Genomic DNA, 21242 nt, shown 5'->3' with positions numbered 1-21242 from the left:
GAAGGTGGATTTTTCTGATGAATCATTTGTTGATCTGCATCTCAACTATCACAAATACTGCAGAACACCTACTGGAATCTGCATGGACCCAAGATTCTCTCAGAAATCAGTCAAGTTTGGTAAAGAAAAAGTAAAGGTTTAAGGTTACGTTTAGTATGGAGGCGTGCAAGGGATCTGCAGAGTGGCTGGCAACATCAACAGCCTGAGGTATCAAGATATTTGTGCTGCCCATTACATAACCAACCACAGGAGATGGCAAATTCTTTAGCAGGATAGCGCTTCTTGTCAGCCTCCACATCAAAGTTCCTAAAGCAAAGAAGGTCAAGGTGCTCCAGGATTGGCCAGCCCAGTCTCCAGACATGAACATTATTGAGCATGTTTTGGAATAAAATGAAGAAGGCATTGAAGATGAATCCAAAGAATCTTGATAAACTATTGGAGCCCTGCAAGAACGCTTTCTTTGCTGTTCCAGATGACTATTAATAAGTTATTTGAGTGATTGCAGAGACGTATGGATGCAGTCACCCAAGCTCATGGGAGTCATATTTTTTTTAGGATTTTCCTTTCGTTTAAGCCACTTCTGATACCAAATGATCAACTTGAAGTCAAGATATAATTTGTTGTTCCTAAAACTTGAATAGGCAACAAGACTTTTGTCAGGTAGTTTAATGCAACATTAAGCAAAGTAAAGACTTGATTATTTTGTTCCATATTTACCTAAATTACAAAAAAATACATTAAATTGTTTATCATTGAACATAACATTATGTCAGGGTTTCCCAAATATAAAGCCACCAGTACTAAATAATATGTCAATGATGTCAAAATGTTATGATCTGGCATTGGTAGATAGTTAGTTCTGCACTTTGTGCCTAAGATGTGCAGTTATTTAAATGGGACTGTGCATATTTGAGCATTCGTCTTTGCACATGGTTTCTCTGGTGGGCTTTAAATTCATTTCTCTAAGGCAATCGTAGGACCTGTTGACAAGATTCATGTGTCATCTGCAGAGAAAACGCACACACACTTTCGCTTTCTGCCAGAAGTCTGTTTCCCATCCTATCCTCCTACAACTGTCATTTTATTCTGCACAACAGCTGATTACTCCTGTGACACCTGATACTACAACTGAACACTTTTTGTCATTTAAGTGCACAGTTTCCCTTTAAATCTGGTTTCTTACTCTAATTTTATCAAATGCAAACCTCCATGTGCTTACATTGCTTTATGTTTCTTGAATGTTCACATGTGTTTTGGAGAGATTTGAACTTGAAATGGGTTTGATTATAGCAATCTTTTCTATCCTGACAGGGCCTCATGGTGAGGGTCACATAGGCCTTCATGGAAACAAGCCTAGAAAACAACCTGGTAAACTCTTTTATGGATTATTTTTGAAGATTATTTAGTAAGGGAATTCAGATCTCATTCTCCTTACAATCCATGTGATGTTACTTTAGTTTCAAAGCCTGGTTTTATGTTATTCCGTTGAGTGATTTTGTAGTCCATGTACCAGAAAACCGTGAATCCAATTGTGCACAGTGCTAGTTTGCTTACAGGTTTAATGTGGTGTTTCAGATAGATGTCCCTGTTTTGTTGAAAACATCTCCTGTGCAGAAAACGATTCCCATGCAGCTGGATTTCATGACAAATCTAGGCCAAAGCAAATATTTATGTGCTGTTCATGTCATAATGGATTTTCAGAGCTTATGCTTCTTTGGAAAAGCATGACAGATCAGCCATTGATAAACTCTGCCAACTGCTCATGAGAACACAGGACTCGTCTCACTTTCTCCATCATCCTCTCCCAACCAAAGACAACATAGCAGCTGAATAATGAAGAATCAAAATTGAATCCCTCTGTCCATACCCAATAGCTCATTCCATCCATCCCATCCGACTTTTATTAGAAAATATACAGCCCTGAACACATTTGGCCGACATGTGATTACTTAAGGAAAATCTGAGAGCATTACTCATCCAGATTTTCTTAAAAAACATCCATTCGAGCTAAATTAGATTCCTGATAATGTTCCAGAATGTTTCACGAGTTGCATAATGGAATATTAGAGAGATGGCTGTTGGAAATAATTATGTTCTGAGATGGATTTGGTCAGTATTATCCTGCATTTCTATTTTGAGGGAAAATGCAGCCCTATGGCGGTTTAGTTCTGCACTCCATCATAGCATTGGTCCCTCAGAGCTGTTCTTGGAGATGTTGTAGTCCTGAGCGTCTGGACAGCATTAAAACATCCCATTTGGCTCAGACAATAACCTGACCGTGCGGACATTAGCCTGATGTCATGCAGTATTTTTTTGTTTTGTTTTTTCCTACCATGTGAATCTTATGGATTCCATTGTAGTATTGTAGTTATTTATGATGATATAATTTCTGAAGAGGAAACAGAATTAAAATGACTCTAAAGCAAGATCCAATACCTCCAAACTGTCTTTTTGTTTAGACCATTCTTAGCCGCAGTATAATTTTATTTGGACTATAATGTTTTATGTTGTGGTTAAATCTTTCAGTGTTTTAATGATGTAACGTAAACAATTTCCTTGTATGCTGAACTACACTGCATTCTACTTTTACAGTGAAGCCAAAGCTGAACCAGGTCTCGGATACCAAAGAAAAGGGTGAGAACACTGACAGATGAAGATTTCAAAGCTGTTTAGATTTGTCTTCATTTCATTGCTGGTCAAGCCACCCTTTATACAAAACTCTGAATATTAGAACAGAAACAATGGTACAATGAGTTATGGAAACCACAATGCAGATCATTCAAGTTATGTTGCTGTAAAAGACACTGTAAACGTGTTGTTATTTAGCTTCCAGTGTAAAATTCATTGATTGAAATTCAGCTGAAAAAGACAGCAGCATCAAAACTCAGCTTACTGTTGATTCTGTTCAATTTAACACCAACATAAAGAAACCGCTCTTCATCTTAAATTGTAGAAATCATCACTGACCTTAAGCAGATAGACCCAGTTCCAGAGTTGAAACCCCTACCTCCACCCACAACTGAAAAACCAGCCAACCAGGAATTGTCACAAACAACAACACCACAGTCTGCTTTTGAAGGTATGCTTTAAATTATGTCACATTTTATTGAGATTAAGCTCTTGTAGTTAACAAACCATTAACTTTGATTGTTCCTCAATAAACTACTTATTTGCTGCTTATTCACAGTTCATAAGGCAGTGGTTTAGTTTAGGTATTGGGTACAGTTAGGGATGTAGAATATGGTCATGAAATATATGGGCTTAATAAGTACTAATAAATGACCAATATGTTAATAATATTTAAATTAAAAGGAAATAGTTAATAGTGAGAATTGATCCCTGCCAGATGTTACCAACCAAGTGTTACCAAATAATGTAAAAAAAATCCTTTTAATTTTGTCATTTCTATTCCAAATCATAATTTTATTTATTTATTTATTTAACCAGAAATATCCCTTTGAGATAAAATATCTCTTTCACCAGAGAGTCCTGGTCAAGACAGGCAGCATAGGACAAAGTTACAAAAAATACATCTCACAATACATAGACACCCGCAAAAATAGTATAAACCATAATCAATTGTTAAAACATGTGCAATGTTTTAAATTGACAGACTTTAAAACATATTTAAATATGGTGATAAATGGTACAGATTTCATATGTAGTATATCTTGAAGCTCATTCTATGCATATGGAGGATACTTAAAAAATGGCATCTTAAGTAAGGGTATATCTGCTGATTTGGTATTATAGGTATTTGAGCAGTACTCCAACAAATATGTACTGTGGTAATTTACCAACTAAAGCTTTAAAAATAAAAACTAAGATGCTGTTTTCTCCTTGACTATAATGTTATGTAAATTACAGTGGTGTGTGCGTGCACTTGAACCAGTGACAAATCGTAAGGCAGTATGATAACCAATATCCAGTTTTTTTAAAACATTACATACAGAGGTACGTGTATAAAGTTTATCTCCATAATCCAATACTTATAGTAGTGTACTCTCAGCTAACCAATTTTAAGCTGCCAAGGAGAAGCATTTTTTTTTTTAGATGAAAATAAAAACCTAATGTTGGTCTGAGTTTTTTGTGGTTATCAATATAAAAAAACTCATAAAGTCAACTTATCATCAAGTCAGACACCTAAATATTTATAAGATGTAACTTTTTTAATCTGTGTGCCATTTAAAGTGTTCATTTTAAAATTGTGTATTGATAATCTGGATCATGTAAAGATCATGTATTTAGATCATTTGCATTCGATACTAATTTTAAGAGAGACATTTGTAATGAATAAAAAGCATTTTGTAAAGACTCTGTTGCCACTTTTATAGATGTAGCAGTGTAAATAAAGGTGTCGTCTGCATAAAAGTGTACATTTGCCAACTCAACAGCTTTACCAAGTTCATTAACATAAATAGAAAATAAAATTGGCCCTAAAATTGAACCTTGAGGAACCCCTGTCTTTACTGTTAAAGGAGCAGAGATACTGTATGATAAACACACTGAGTTCTTTTAGTCAAATAATTATGTAAGCATTTCAACACTAAATACTTCAAAGCCCTATACATCTTGGCCTTTGCAACAAAATATCATGATCCACAGAATCAAATGCTTTTGATAAATCTATAAAAAGTGCAGCACGTGATTTTTTTATCACCCAGTGCAGAACAATAATGAAACAATAAATGATCTAACCATGGCAAGTCATTTCTGTTGTTTGAATTTGTGGAATTCTGTTCCTTGAATTGGTTTAGAGCCTTAATCTTTTTTCATTATGTTATTTATATGGGTGTATTTTTCTAACTCTCAGGCAGTCGTTTTGACACTGACAACTCCTCCGTGTACAGTAATCATCCCAGATTAGAATTGGATCCAGCAGGGAAAAAACGTTTTGTAGGTACGAATATGGACTTAAATAATTTAGAAATACAGCACCAACAACATTACAACACGTAGAAGTACAAGATGTACTTTTGACTCGAGCTCTGATTGGCTTTCATCTTTTTGCAGCACCTCATGTGGTCTACAGGACCGACAAGCGTCCAGAGGAGCCCTGCTCTGTCACAAACTCCCTCAGCTTTTTTCCCGATGAGGAGGTGGGATACCTGAATGTCACTGGTCCACCCAAGACCCCCCCATCCAACCTCACTGTGGTCACAGTGGAGGGATGTTCCTCATTTGTCATCCTGGACTGGGACAAAACAGACAACGAGACAACAGGTAGAAAGAACGATTGTTTAAAAACTAAAGACAGCTTTAAAGGAGGTATGGGACAACTTGAAAAATGAATGAAGAATGTTGTATCGTCGAATATGGCAGCTGTAGGAATGAAAGTTAAAAGAACCAGCTATTTTTGATGAATGTCTGTTTTTTTCTTCTTCTTCTCTGGAATGTACATTAGCTTGGCAAGCCTGTGGAATAATGTTTTTAGCATTGGATTGAGATTAGGCTAGAAAATGTATATTACCATTGTTGTCAGACTATTTCTGATTTGAAATATGGCTTTGAACAGTGCTCTTGACTGATTTTAGTCATTTTTCATTTCAGCATAGGGATTGTACTTATGCCCATTACTTACAAAGTAAAACTGCTGCCCAAACGTTTTTGCCAAGATGGCCGCCAAGTGAACAGACTTGCAATGTAGGTTTTTTTTTTAACTCAGTGGAATTTTACAAGATAAATGTAATACAAAAACGAAAGTTCATGAAAATCATTATTTACCAATTTCAAAATAGTATAGAAGAAAGGAGATACACTGTGATTGAAAACAGGATTAAACCAATTTTTTTATCAGTTATTACTATTCTTTTTTATTATATATATATATATATATATATATATATATATATATATATATATATATATATATATATATATATATATATATATATATATATATATATATATATATATATATTTATTTATTTATTTATTTATTTATTTTTAAGTACATTCTGTTTTTAAAATATAGCTTAACTGTTTTTGCTTATTTGTGGCTTTTGCTATTTATGCTCATAAACATGCATAGAAAATCTATTCATGCTCATAAACATTTTGTCTTGTTGTGAAATGGGTCTACAAAATTTTATTGCATTTTTGGTGCTCTGGCTAATTTCATGGTTTGAGGCAGCTTCACAGAACATCTCTTTTGTGTTTTCTTTATTTTACATATTTCGTTATGTCAGATCAGGCTGTTTTGCTCAATTAGACTATAAGATGTTTTAATTTTATGTTTATCTATTGGCAGATGTTTTATATCCAAAGTGATTTCACATTTGCATTTAAAATGTGTGAGAACAATTAATGATAAAAGTTTACTGCTCTTAATTTGATTTTTGGGTGATTTTCATCAATTCGGTGTGGGCCAGTTTGAGCAACAGTACAAAATTTACAAGATTATGATACAAGGTTTCATTTAAAAATAGAGTAAAAATAATATTGTGAAATATAACAGATAATTTAAGTAAAAATTATCACTTGATTATGTTTTAACTTTTATATTTTTCATCTTAGCATTTTTATTTGGTTAGTAGAAAAGTAAAAAAATAAATTAAAACAATATAATGTATATATATATATATATATATATATATATATATATATATATATATATATATATATATATATATATATATATATATATATACAGTTGTAGTCAGAATTATTAGCCCCCCTGTATTATTAGCCCACCTGTTTATTTTTTTCCTGTCATATATATATATATATGATTTGCACATCAAGAGATCTTGTTTTTGTACTTTGCACAGAATATGAGGTAGTTTCCTCCACCAAGGGTCCGCATGGAGAGGAGGTCTCCATCCAGACAACAAATCAAACACACACAGCTGTGGAAAACCTGAAACCCGAGAGCAGGTATGAACACATGGACATCATGTTAAGCTAATTATAAAGGCTACTCTATAAGCCTAGCCTATAGTCCTACTTCTTAAGCATATCAGAAATATACTTTTGAAGTTGTTTAAGATAAAAGTATTTGCAAGTTAATGTTTAAATTGAAATAAATAATAATTACATAAGCCTTAAAAACACTTAATAGCCTTGATAAGGTTCTAAAAACATACAGCTACTGTCTATAGTAAGATTTAGTTGCTGGGTTATTGCTCAACAACTCTGAATTCACTTTTTTCTTGCAGTTATGAATTCAAAGTTACGCCCAAGAACGAGTTGGGTTCAGGCCCGTCCAGTGATCCGGTCAGCTTCAGTACAGAGTCGGGTAAGTGCAGGATGCAGTGAAGTGAATTGATTATGAATGCATTGTGTGTTCAGAATGATTATGTGCAAGAGTCTCGGCTGAACGCTTGTGAGCTCAGTCTGTTCTGAGGTCATTGTGAAATCATTTGGCTCGTCCAGTGAATCTGAGCCCTGTTTGCTCCAAAACTGTCACCGGGCCAGTCGTAACAACAAAAGAGGCTTTAATTTTAGCTTTAATGATTTTTTACTTAAGTATTTTACATAAGAAAAATGGACCGCATGTCAAGCTCTGAAAATGAAAACAAACATCGTAAAAGCTGTTTGTACAACTGAAGCCATCTAAAGGGATTTATGTGAAAAACAGACCTAAATGTAAAATATTATCATCTACAGGGTTAGTTCACGCAAAAAATGAAAATGATGTTATTAATTACTCACCCTCAACCCTGAATCTTTGTTCATGTTTGGAACATAAATTAAAATATTTTAGAGGAAATCCAAAAGCTCTCTGACCCTCCATAGACACCAGCCGCCCTAAGAAAAAGAACCAAAAACATTGTCTAAACTTCCTGTGGTTCAACTGTTATCATATGAAGCTCCAAGAACACTTTTGTGTGCAAAGCAACTGTAAATCTTCTATCTGTATATATTCTTCCACATCAGATCAAGATGCATATCTATATAGGAAATGTGTTGCCTGCGTGTTGACTCTAAAATGTGGTCATGCAGCACTTTTTGCCCCATTGACTTGTATTTATATGCATGTCAATGCACCAGAGGGGAAGCGTATGCATGTGTGACAAGATTTGCATGCCACTGCCTTCCAAAGCTCAAGCTTACTGAACTCTGACCTACGAATTCACATCAAATAAATGCGCAAGACCATTCGGAGAACTGTTTTATAAGTGTCGCATCATCTTGTTTAATCCCATCCCTTTTTGTCCAACAGAATATTTTAAGCTCTAACTGGTGTTACAGATGCTTAATTGCAATACACCATAGTAAATACACATTCTGACGACCTGGCGACAAAGAGAAGACATTTTTGGGCACACAAAGGTGTTCTTAGAGCTTTGTATGAATACAGTTCAATCACTGAAGTCACAGAAATGTTTAGACAATGTTTTTGATTCCTTTACTGGACTTTTCAGAAACTGTTGCTGTCTATGTAGGGTAAGAGAGCTCTAGGATTTCATCTAAAATATTTAAATTTTTATTCTGAAGATGAATGAAGGTCTCAGGGGATCGAAACAACATGAGGGTGAGACTTTTCATTTTTGTGTGAACTAACCATTTTAAACATCATTGAAGTCTCATTCAAGCTCCAAAACATCACGACTTGCGTGAGAACCGATTCTGTATAATGTCACGGAGCCATTTAAAGGTGAAACCAGCACTGAAAGTCAGACAGGAGAAGGTCACTGGAGAATGAGAGATGGAGTTTGCAGGTGTGTGATGTTGGCTGTAATGTATACGTGTAATCAGCACATAAGCATTACTGTCAGCAGTGAGAATGGCAAATGTTCAACTAATAGCTCCAACGTGTTCATCCTTCTGTGTTCATTACAGTCATTTAGGTAGGAATACAGTACAGGGGCCCTTATAGGCTGCCAGAAAATAATAACAACCATGAGGGTTTCTGACACAGGCGCTGGAAAATTGTACATCATGATAGCGAGGACAACTCTAGGGACTTTCTCAGTGCTTTGGATTCTTAGAAAACTTCTTTGAACGAGGTCCAAAAACATGCTGCACTGTTAATATTCAGACCTTGAGTGGAGTTATTCACCTGAATGGCACACAGTCTGGATTATGTAACTGGAAGGGATTTAACTTTTTATGCCTTATATGCTCTCTCACACACACACACACACACACACACACACACACACACACACACACACACACACACACACACACACACACACACACACACACACACACACACACACACACACACACACACACTCACACACACAAACACCATACCATATGGAATACACACACAAACACTTATAAACATTTATATTTATTTGTGTATCATCATGGTTTTCAGAAAAAAATATCTGTCACATCATTAATAATAATAAAAATAAATAATAATATCAATAATACACATTTCTTTATGACCAAGAATCACTGTATCAGAATGATACTTAATTTTAAATCATTAATTTAAAGGGGAGGTTCATAAGACTGTTACGACACCTTTATAACCATGAAGTAACATGTCATGAGTATGAAAGAGATTTTATGCATGCTTATGACAACTTTCATTAGCTCAGTTGTTTTATTGTAAATGTAAAAGGGACTTTGTTTGAGATATCTTTGTTATCTTGACATAAACGATTACATCATAACCTCTCTTTACCTTTGTCATGGCAACTTGACATTACCAAGACCACATAACTTGTCATAAATCTGTCATAAACATGATTGTCATGAGACCAATATAATCAAATTTCATTTGAAAAAACTGAATGTCATTAAAATTTCTCAATAAGTGTCAAAGCTCTTTTGTATAAATTTATAAGTGTGATTATTATTAATCATTAACCAAAATATATTTAGTTGAAGCCCTCCTGTTTATTCCCCCCCCCCCCCATTTCTGTTTGAAACATTTCTAAACATAATTGTTTTAATAACTCATTTCTGATAACTGATTTCTTTTATCGTTGCCATGATGACAGTAAATAATATTTGACTTGATATTTTTCAAGACACTTCTATACTTCTATTTTAAAGTGACAAAGGCTTAACTAGGTTAATTAGGTTAACTAGGCAGGCTAGGGTACGCCAAAATAAAACAAATAAAACTTTCTCCAGAAGAAAAAATATTATCAGACATGCTATGAAAATTTCCTTGCTCTGTTAAACATCATTTGGGAGTTATTTTAAAAAAAATCAAAGGGGGGCTAATAATTCTGACCAACTGTATATAAATACCAATAATAAACTAAATTGGCTCAGTGGTTAGAACTGCTGCTTCACAGCAAGAAGGTTGCTGGTTCAAGTTCCCACTGTGTCAGTCTCTCCGTGTTTGTGAGGGTTTTCTCCGGGTGCTCTGGTTTCCCCCACAGTCCAAAGACATGTGGTATAGATGAATTGGACTAGCTAAATTGGTTGTAGTGTATGAGTGTGAATAAGTGTGTATGGGTGTTTCCCATTACTAGGTTGTGGCTGGAAGGGCATCTGCTGCATAAAACATATGCTGGATAAGTTGGCGTTCATTCCGTTGTGGGGACCCCTGATAAATAAAGGGAGTACACTGAAGGAAAATGAATGAATGAATGAATGAATGAATGAATGAATGAATGAATGAATAAGCTAAACCACCGTAGTTCAAATGGATTTTTTTTATTAAATGTTTCAATTTTCAATACTGTAAATATTTTTACGTGTGTCATGACTATTTTTAATTTCATATTATTTAGGTCCCTCCAACAGAAGATCAGAAAATTGTCAATTTCAAATTAAAAAGATGATCTGTTGTTAGAAATAATTAATTACTAAAATTAATAATTAAATAAAATTTTTAATTATTGTACAAATGTACAAAATTGCATTTGGCACTGTATAATTTATACGCTACCATCTAACCCTTCAAATAAAGTGTTAATAAATGTTTTCTGATGGACAATGGAAATTCAGCTCTACTGTCTCATGAAAACAAATGACATTTTTGAATGCATTAATATATGAAAAAATTAAATTTGTATTAAATACACAATATTACTGTATTTAATAAATGTTCAAAAACCTTTAAAATGTTCACAGATCACAATCTTTTGAACAGCAGAATGTCTTTTAAATCAGAGATTTTTTTCACTGACATCATTTCTTCTTTATTGCAGCTGATCCTCGTGTAAGCGAGAAAACCAGTAAGTGCTCCAGTCAAGAATCACAATATTAAAAATAGCAATAAACAACATCTCAGCATGACTATACAAAATGCACCTGTATCTTATCTTATATCTTACAGGTAAAAATGCCATCTGGTCATCATTTCCATTCAAAGCAGACTCATACACCGAGTGCAATGGCCGGCAGTTCATTAAGCGGACCTGGTACCGCAAGTTTGTGGGAATCCAGCTGTGCAACTCTCTCAGATACAAGATCTACCTGAGCGACTCTCTAAATGGTCAGAATCAAGTTTACACACCTGACACATATACACTGAAGATCAAATCACCTGCAGTTTCCTACATTTGAAGTGATGTAAAAGAGCAGCTTTACTATGCTCAATAAACCATCAGAGGTCATAGTTGTCATTTTCTTTTTGTCATAAATTCTTAATATTAAAACATTTTGATCAGCTTTCTTTTTTTAAACATCCTATTTACAGTTTTATACGGTGCCATGCAGAGTTCAGATGCAAAAAAAAAAAAAAAACCTGTCATCTGAAATTGACTTCTAAAATTAGGGGTGGAAATCACAGGTTAACTCACGATACGAAATTATTACGATATTTTGCCCCATCCGCGATACATCACAATATTTGTAAAAAAATGAGAAAAAAATGCATCAAAAGTTATAACATGCATTTCTTTTATCAACACGTGCGAGTGATCTAGCTAAGTTAAAGCAACTTTGTGAAGGAGAAACTGGTGGAAGCTTTCAGAAGAGCTGGGAAGTCTGAAAAACACAAATACCTTGGTTCAGCTTGGACAAAAAAAAAGTATTCTTATGCCCCAAATTTTTACTATTGCCAACACCAGAATGCAGCATCCACTTGGATAATGTGATGGCAGCCACAGGACAACGTACTCACCACCCACCAGCTATAGGTGGAGTGGAGAGATAGTGATAGAGGCAATTCAGTGGATGGGGATGATAGGGAGGCCATGATCGGTAAGGGCCGGTGGAGGGAATCAGGCCAGTACACCGGGGTAACACCCCTACACTTCACAAGAAGTGCCATGGGATTTTTAATCAGTCAGGACCTCGGTTTAACATCTTGTGCGAAAGAAGGTGCTCGCTAACAGTATAGTGTCCCTTTCACTATACTGGGGCATTAGACCACAGGTTGAGCACCGCCTGCTGGCCTCACTAACATCACCTCCAACCAGTGTTGCCAACTTAGCTTTGTAGCTAGATTTAACAACTTTTTAGACCCCCCCCCCCCCCCCCCCCCCCCCAACAACAAATTTTCAAAAAGCGACTAGCGACAAATCTAGCAACTTTTTTGTGATACTGGAGATTTTTATAGACTGTAGACTGTCATTTGTCCATACTGTACCCCTTCCCAGCCTCAGAGCATTGACAGGCAGCCCTGTCCCTATACAGTAGTCTTTCCCACCTGCAGCCTGACAGCAGATCACTCCTCTGCGTACTGACGGCAAATGATTTAGCACCAGCAGTGTGAAGGTATTTCCCTTGTACAGTCAAACCGATCTGCTTCACCTTTATTTTAAAAATTTAATTTGACCGTTTATTCTTTTCTTGTTCACAATCACAGATATTTTAAGTGAGAGTTTGGGAACTTGTCTTAGTTTATTTCATCTGAGAGATTAGTCTACAGCAAATTCACTAGTCTACACATCTATACTGATATACTGTATTCAAACAGCAATCAATTTTGTTAAATTGACATGCTTACATAAAGTGTAGTGCAAATAAAAACCCCTTTATTAACCATAGGCTGTTAAATAAACAGAAATGGTTGAACGTGATGACGTCAGTAATATGCAAATTGACGTATGACACAATCTAGCGACTTTTAGTGACTTTTCAGGCAGAGCTTTGTGTCTTTTCATTTAAAATAGTTGGTAACATTGCTTCCAACAGCAACCTAGTTTTTCCATGTGGTCTCCCATCCAGATACTGACCAGGGTCAGCCCTGCTGAGAGGGGTCTAAATGCAGATCGGGTGCAGTGCAATCTGAGCTGCATCCAATGCTTTTTAATGGGCTCACCTAACCCCACCCCTAACCCTTCCCCTCATAGCAGGGGTCGGCAACCCGCGGCTCTAGAGCCGCATGCGGCTCTTTAGCGCTGCCCTAGTGGCTCCCTGGAACTTTTTCAAAAAATGTTTGAAAATGGAAAACGATGAGGGAGGTAAATATATTTTTTGTTTTAATATGGTTTCTATAGGAGGACAAACAATCTTAACGTTTTCCAATGCTGTAAAAGTGTGTAGAATATTTAATTTTAACATTTCTGTCAACGAAGATTTGCGTCATAGCCTGCGACACACGTTTCTATCAGCAGGGCGGGATGACAGGCAGGTAGCTGTTGTAAACAAACCGGCGGCTGTGTGATGCGCCATGGAGCGCAAGCTGTCTTTGCCAAAGATGTACAAGCGGGGCACGCTTTCTCATTTTCCCTCCCTGAGAGAATTCAAAGAAGCCCATCCCGATCACTCACTCAACGGTGATTATTTACAAGGTGTGATCGTTGATATGCAAACTGCATTTGGGAGCAGATTTTGCGAGTTGCGAAAGGAAAAAACGAGACTGTCTTTCCTTGACACACACCCCTGGAGATTGACCCTTCCTTGTTGAGCACATTCCCAGGAATGACTCGAGCTGATCTTGAAATGGAAATGGCAAGCTGCGTTTTATTGCACTGTTTGTTGCCCAGATAAGGGGCACGTTGTGCACGTTCATTTTAATGTTGTTTTTTTTGAATCCTTAAAATAAAAAAAAAAAAACATTAAAAAATCTGATTTCTTTATTGCATTTCTTTATTTTCCTCAAAGCAAAACATAATGCAATAATATGGTAATAAAGTTAAACTTGAACATTAAACATAATTCATTAATATTGTAATGAAGTTAAACTTAAACATTAAACATAATGCAATAATATTGTAATGAAGTTAAACTTGAACATTAAACATAATTCATTAAAATTGTAATGAAGTTAAACTTGAACATTAAACATAATTCATTAAAATTGTAATGAAGTTAAACTTGAACATTAAACATAATTCATTAATATTGTAATGAAGTTAAACTTGAAAATTAAACATAATTCATTAATATTGTAATGAAGTTAAACTTGAAAATTAAACATATTTTATTAATATTGTAATGAAGTTAAACTTGAACATTAAACATAATTCATTAATATTGTAATGAAGTTAAACTTGAAAATTAAACATAATTCATTAATATTGTAATGAAGTTAAACTTGAAAATTAAACATATTTTATTAATATTGTAATGAAGTTAAACTTGAACATTAAACATAATTCATTAATATTGTAATGAAGTTAAACTTGAAAATTAAACATAATTCATTAATATTGTAATGAAGTTAAACTTGAAAATTAAACATATTTTATTAATATTGTAATGAAGTTAAACTTGAACATTAAACATAATTCATTAATATTGTAATGAAGTTAAACTTGAAAATTAAACATAATTCATTAATATTGTAATGAAGTTAAACTTGAAAATTAAACATATTTTATTAATATTGTAATGAAGTTAAACTTGAACATTAAACATAATTCATTAATATTGTAATGAAGTTAAACTTGAAAATTAAACATAATTCATTAATATTGTAATGAAGTTAAACTTGAAAATTAAACATATTTTATTAATATTGTAATGAAGTTAAACTTGAACATTAAACATAATTCATTAATATTGTAATGAAGTTAAACTTGAAAATTAAACATATTTTATTAATATTGTAATGAAGTTAAACTTGAACATTAAACATAATTCATTAATATTGTAATGAAGTTAAACTTGATAATTAAACATATTTCATTAATATTGTAATGAAGTTAAACTTGAACATTAAACATATTTCATTAATATTGTAATGAAGTTAAACTTGAACATTAAACATAATTCATTAATATTGTAATGAAGTTTAATTTGAACATTAAACATAATTCATTAATATTGTAATGAAATTAAACTTGATCATTAAACATAATTCATTAATATACTGTAATTAAGTTAAACTTGAGATGGCATCGTACAACAGAGTAGTCACGTGGCGCGTCATACTCGATGCACTGCAGGGAAATGAACATTTAATCATGAAGGCTCAGTTTGTATTTGTAGTCAACGAAGTCATTTTTATAGTAGGCTAATATAGCTAATATAAATACATACAGCATGTGTTGCCATCATTATAAGGCTTTTAATTTTTTGCGGCTCCAGACATATTTGTTTTTGGTTTTTTTAGTCCAATATGGCTCTTTCAACATTTTGGGTTGCCGACCCCTGCCTCATAGTAACGTCACTCGCTCCATTTGAGTGCATTGTGTCTGATAGTGCATTGCTGAGTGACGCAATCTCAGCTTGCATCATAAAGGCTGCATCCAGATACTAATAGCCCTGCTTAGCTTCAGCGAGTAACCTGTTTTAGGCTGCAAGGTGATATGGCTCTGGGTATATCACCCTGTAACCCATAAGCATATAGCAATAGCATCAGGCCCAGATTGGCTAATCGGGAGGACCGGGAGAATTCCCGGTGGGCCTGTCCGTTTTTTGGCCGCAAGGGCCGGTGTCCCTAGTTCCAGAATCTGTTGCTCTCAGCAGTCACACTTTTTAAAAATAATTTATTTATTTACTTGACCACAGCCTTCTTATTCATTATTTTACCGCAGCTCTGCTCTTTTTATCTATTTTCTCGTAGCCTCGTGAGCAGGATGCAGCCTGCAGGTTAATGATGCTATAACTAGATAAGTCACCATTCAATGTACAGCTGTTGTGTGGTTAGTACGTTAGATTATGACGCGGCCAACCTGGGTTCGGTCCTTGTCTGAGTAACAAATTTTTTTTTTTTCATTTTTATTGTTAAGACATAATACTGTAAGGGTTGTTGAACATTTGAAGTTCTAAAAGAGCTGTTTTCTCAAAAAAAGACGTGATAGTGTAATTAGAAACTGAATTGGAAATGACCTTATTTTAATATAGTCAGTGGTGAACTGAGGTGGGCCGGTCTGAGGCTTGAAACTCCAGGGCTGAAAAAGAGTCCCACTCCGGCCCTGAACAGCATATCAATATTTTTTGCCACCCCTATCTAAAATTAACCCTTTTTTCATAGCTTCCTATGTTTATGTTCGGTTATTTCAGTTTAAAGGCCATGAAAAGATGAGTAAACTGCTCATTTTAGACTAACAAAAACTGATATGGTATTCTTCACATATGTAAGCTTTACAAAGGCTGTTTTACTCCTGTTAAAGGTATCGTTTGCACACAGATTGCACACATTACTCACACTCAAGTGGTTCTAAATTTATGAATTTCTTTCTTCTGTTGAACACAAAACAAAATATTCTGAACAATGTTGGAAAAAAGCAGCCATTGACCTCCATAGTAAGAACAGAAAAATAGGCATTAAAATATATTATTTTGCTGCTTTTTCTAAATATCTATTTGAAATGAGTTGAAGCAACACAATGCTTGAGTTTTTTTGGGGATAACTTAAATGTTTTATGTTCAATCTATTAAAATTTGTAAAACAGTTATATTAATCCAATTTATTTGTGTTGGGACAACATGAAGGAAATGTACGGACCCCAGCGTTTTTTTGAGTGTTGGAAGTGTTTTGGTTTCCCCACAGTCCAAACACATGCGCTATAGGTGAAATGGGTAAGCTAATTTGGCTGTAGTGTATAGGTGTGAATGAGTATGTATGGATGTTTCCCAGTACTGGGTTGTAGCTGGAAGGGCATCCGTTGTGTATGAGCTGGTTCATTCTGCTGTGGCTATCCCTGATGAATAAAGCGAATAAGCCGAAGGAAAATTAATGCATGAATAAATGAATGAAAGTGTTTTTTTTTTATCCCCAACTTTCATTCATTCATTCATTTTCTTGTTAGCTTAATCTCTTATTAATCCCCAACTTTCCTCAAAGTATCTTTTGTGTTCAATATATTCTTTTTTAGGTGAACTATCCCTTTAAGAGGACTAAGCAGTGACTAAGTTGTTCTCTAACAGGGATTTCCACTGTATTTCTGTTAAATGGTCACTTAGTCCTTCTTTCTCCAGGAAAGTTCTACAGCATTGGAGACCAGACCGGCTTTGGAGAAGATCACTGCCAGTTTGTTGACTCGTTTTTGGATGGGAGAACCGGAGGTCCTCTTCCTCCAGACCAGTTACCACCCAAAAAAGGTTTCTAATGAACACATTTTTTAAAAGAAACAAACACATGGTAATCTTACACTTGTTCAAGTGATATGATTATTCCTCCTCTGTTATCAAGGCTTTTACCGGGCCATGCGTCAAGAACCTGTCCAGTTTGGGGAGATGGGAGGAAACTCCATGATCAACTACGTGGCCTGGTACGAGTGCGGGATACCCATTCCTGGAAAATGGTAGATTCACAAGACCTGATAAAATAAGAAACTGCAGTTCCTATGGGAGACGTGGCTTTATAATGTGATGATTGTGTACAGAGAATGATTTCTTTGAGAAATGTATCTATATTTTTGTGGTTACCGGGCACATATTTATATGCTGAAGCAGCGCAGCAAACGTAGAGAGAGCTGAATGAATTTTAGCATTAGAAAAGTGTTGAGAATATAGGGAAGCGGGCTCCCTAACGGCTAAATAAATGTGTATATTATTTATCGAAATATTGAATATGTCACTAAAACGAAAGGCATTAGTTGGATATTTAAGTGTTATATTCTCTGCAAGAAATGTGACATCAACATAGAGGAATGTTTTAGGTTCAAAGCAGGATTTGTATGCAGCATCTATTACCCTGTCATTTAGGGCTCCATGATAATGGATAAATCTGATATTGCCATATTTTATTCTTCTGCGAGAAATATTGTGATATGAAAAGTTTCAAAAGATAGTTTGAATAGCTCTATGTGAAAATTTTCTGAGAAGTCCAACAGTATTCATGTAGAGAAATTCAATAATCACAATGCAACAAAAAATGCTTTTCTTACTTTGTTTTGTCTTGTTTCTAGTCCAGGATCAAAAGAAAAAGGGCACACTGCTACTTCAGATCTTAAACATTAAACTGAAATATAAATGTTTTGAGAGCTAAAGTGGCAGTGTGCCCATTTTCTTTTGATCTTTTGTTTTGTTTTGTTTGGTTTTTGATCAATCACCTGCTTTTGAGGATCCTAGATGTGCGCACATTTCTGTTTCTTGGTTGTTTCTAGTCCAAACATCAAAAAAATTCTTAGACCAACACAAAATAAATAAAATAAATAAAATTTCAAGAGTTCCCACTTAGATATGCTTGGCACTTATAGCAGGTTTGGCATGCTGTCCCGGGAGAGAACCCTGAGCTCGGAGATATTTGAGCCCAGGGCTCCCGCCCGGTCTAGAAGCATATCAGGGGAACCGAGATCAGGTAGGTCTCGATCGCTCCCCCTTTAGAAGGGGAGAAAAAGGAGGAGATGGGGTGGAAGGGGGGATTCTTCCAAAACGAAGATAGAAAGTGATCCATTTATATTAAGCTAGGATCATTCTGATTGGATTATTACTGATTACGGATGAGTGGCCAGCGGTGCACAATCATATCACGTGCTCCTCTCGTAATTAGTTTATGAAACTTCACTTAGTTTTCAATGTCAGAAGACATAAGTAAAAATTTGTTTTTTTTTTCTCTCTCTCTTTTGCTTTTGCTCTCTCTTTTAGGGAAATAATCTGCCAGTGGGGAAATGAAATAATCATGTTGAAATGTAGAAATTTGGTCTAGAAACAGAACAAAATTTTTAAGTAAATGTTTTTTTTTTTTTGCATAAATCATTCCATATACAGTTGAAGTCCATATACAGTTATTAGCCCCCCTGAATTATTAGCCCCTCCCCCCATTTCTTTTTAACAGAGATTTTATTCAACCCATTTCTAAACACAATAGTTTTAATAACTCATTTCTAATAACTGATTTTATCTTATTTTGTCTTTGCCATGATGACAGTAAATAATATTTTACTAAATATTTTTTCAAGACCTATACAGCTTAAAGTGACATTTAAAGGCTTAACTAGGTTTATTAAGGTAACTAGGCAGGTTAGGGTAATTAGGCAAGTTACTGTATAATGATGGTTTGTTCTGTAGACTATCAAAATATATATATATAGCTTAAAGGGACTAATCATTTTGTCATTACAATGTTTTGTATTCTAGCCGAAATAAAACAACTAAGACTTTCTCCAGAAGAAAAAAAAATTATCAGACATACCATGAAAATTTCCTTGCTCTTAAACTTTTTTGTAAATATTTAAAATAAGAAAAATAGTAATTCAAAGGGGCTAATAATTCTGACTTCAACTGTATGTAGTGGTGAGACAGTAAAGGTGGATTCCACTCTTAGCCATTTTTTTTTTACTTTCCCCCAGTGTTGTGCAAATGTGATGATTTAATAGATTTATATGGTAATGGCAGAAGTTGAAAATTGGCTACATCTGTGGAGTACTACACACATCTCTTGTCTCATTAGGCCTTTTGGCTTTGCATTTAAAAATACGGTGTATTGTAGCTTTTATTTGGTGCAATGTTTTATAGCTTGATGGTTTTTGTAGTATTAGTTGTAAGATGCTGTTATAACAAATTGCCTGCCCTGAACCCGAAACATTGCCTGAACAGCTCCAGCACATTTAAGAGAGGAATCCAAATAGTCAAAAACTATTCAAGTAATTGTTGCAGTTATATATTATGTATGAATGTCTTAAATATAGCATCACTATAACTAGGAAATTGATTGTTTTGTACAGAAGTTCAGTGACTCATGATTTCCTGAGAAAGCTTTTAAATGCCAGATTTTATTCAGTATGTTGTAATGATTTTTATAAGATTTGTAGAGAATCTGCTTTACTAATAAAAGCACATCCAGTTTTTTGATCTCTTATTTTGTTCATTACTATAGTAACAGCAGTGGTGTAAAGTAACAAATTAAAAAACTCAAACTACAGTAATTGAATAGTTTTTCTCCAAAAAATGTATTTATTAAGTAGTTTAAAACTTTTACTCCACCATTTCCCTTCAACCAGCAGTCACTACTTTATAATTTCCTGTCTATGGGGATTAGATAAATCAGTCCTGTGATTTTTGTCCAATCAAATAGTAATAGCAAATAGTAGTTAGATTGCATCAAACTGAGCAACCTCAAGACAAGGGCGATTTATAATTGCAGCAAACTGTTTGGAAACATTAAACGGGTCTACGAAGATCTCCAAAATCTTTACAGGCATTGACACAGGGACTGTTTAGACGCATGTCACTGATGAGAAGATGACAGATGTTTACTGTATCATGACAGAAATGGCTTTAAATACCCAGCAGACACAAGACATCAGATCGACGTTGTGGGGATATTGCATTTTGTTTGGAAATGAAATCGGGTTGACGTCAGATCAATGTCCAATGATATTACAGCTTGAAGTTGTGTGGACGTTACCACTATGCCGTCTATCAGATGTTAAACTTTGGTTGCCATACCCGATGAAGAAAAGTCAGTATTTGACCTTTATATGATGTTGGTTTAAGATGTTGGATTTTCGTCACTTTCTAACAAAACGTAATTTGACGTGGATGTTGGTCATCAAAATAACATTGCCCTTAGATGCTGGCTAGACATTGAATTTTGGTCACCTGATGTCACAATCTAAATCTAACCTAACTTAATGTCTTATGCTGTTGTGTGCCTGCTGGACAATAACTAAATGCACTACAGAATGTTACGTTGACACACACACATGCACAAATTATAAGTAGATGCATCCGCTTTTAACAGCATAAGACTCACTTCTCTTGAGTACTTTTGAAAGGGGCTACTTTTTACTCCTACTTTGAGTAATATGTACAACAGATACTTTTACTCACACAACATTTTTGGGCAAGTAATGGTACTTTTACTTGAGTGTAATTTTTCAGTACTCTTTCTGCCATTGAGTAATGGTTATATTCGCAATCAACTCATCACAGACAAATACACTAAGCTTTTGAAGAAGATCAAACCCTTTCAGCAAAACTGTCCTAAACATATACCTGGCCTCGTCTCAGGACAACATCTGAAAAACTTTTCTGATCCTCTTCTAACTGTTGACTGCTCGACAAGCATTCCATTAGTAAATAAATGAAGCGCTCCT

General features: G+C 34.8%; 1 protein-coding gene across 4 annotated transcripts in view; it reads left to right on the top strand.

The window, feature by feature from the left end:
- Positions 1-19990, top strand: part of abi3bpa (ABI family, member 3 (NESH) binding protein a) — a 35546-nt gene extending 15556 nt beyond the window's left edge. For all 4 annotated transcript variants that reach the window (XM_073912814.1, XM_068223647.1, XM_009304781.4 and 1 more), the window contains 11 exons: positions 1312-1368; positions 2593-2634; positions 2954-3079; positions 4814-4900; positions 5014-5223; positions 6771-6876; positions 7158-7237; positions 11070-11096; positions 11198-11356; positions 17179-17301; positions 17393-19990. In XM_073912814.1, the coding sequence (XP_073768915.1) occupies positions 1312-1368; positions 2593-2634; positions 2954-3079; positions 4814-4900; positions 5014-5223; positions 6771-6876; positions 7158-7237; positions 11070-11096; positions 11198-11356; positions 17179-17301; positions 17393-17508 (1133 nt within the window). In that variant the 3' untranslated portion in view covers positions 17509-19990. The remainder of the gene's footprint in view (positions 1-1311; positions 1369-2592; positions 2635-2953; positions 3080-4813; positions 4901-5013; positions 5224-6770; positions 6877-7157; positions 7238-11069; positions 11097-11197; positions 11357-17178; positions 17302-17392) is intronic.
- Positions 19991-21242: the final 1252 nt, after the last annotated feature.

Source organism: Danio rerio, chromosome 9, assembly GCF_049306965.1.
Source record: "Danio rerio strain Tuebingen ecotype United States chromosome 9, GRCz12tu, whole genome shotgun sequence".
In the NCBI taxonomy this organism is placed as follows: domain Eukaryota; kingdom Metazoa; phylum Chordata; class Actinopteri; order Cypriniformes; family Danionidae; genus Danio; species Danio rerio.
This window is presented reverse-complemented; position numbering and strand designations above follow the sequence as displayed.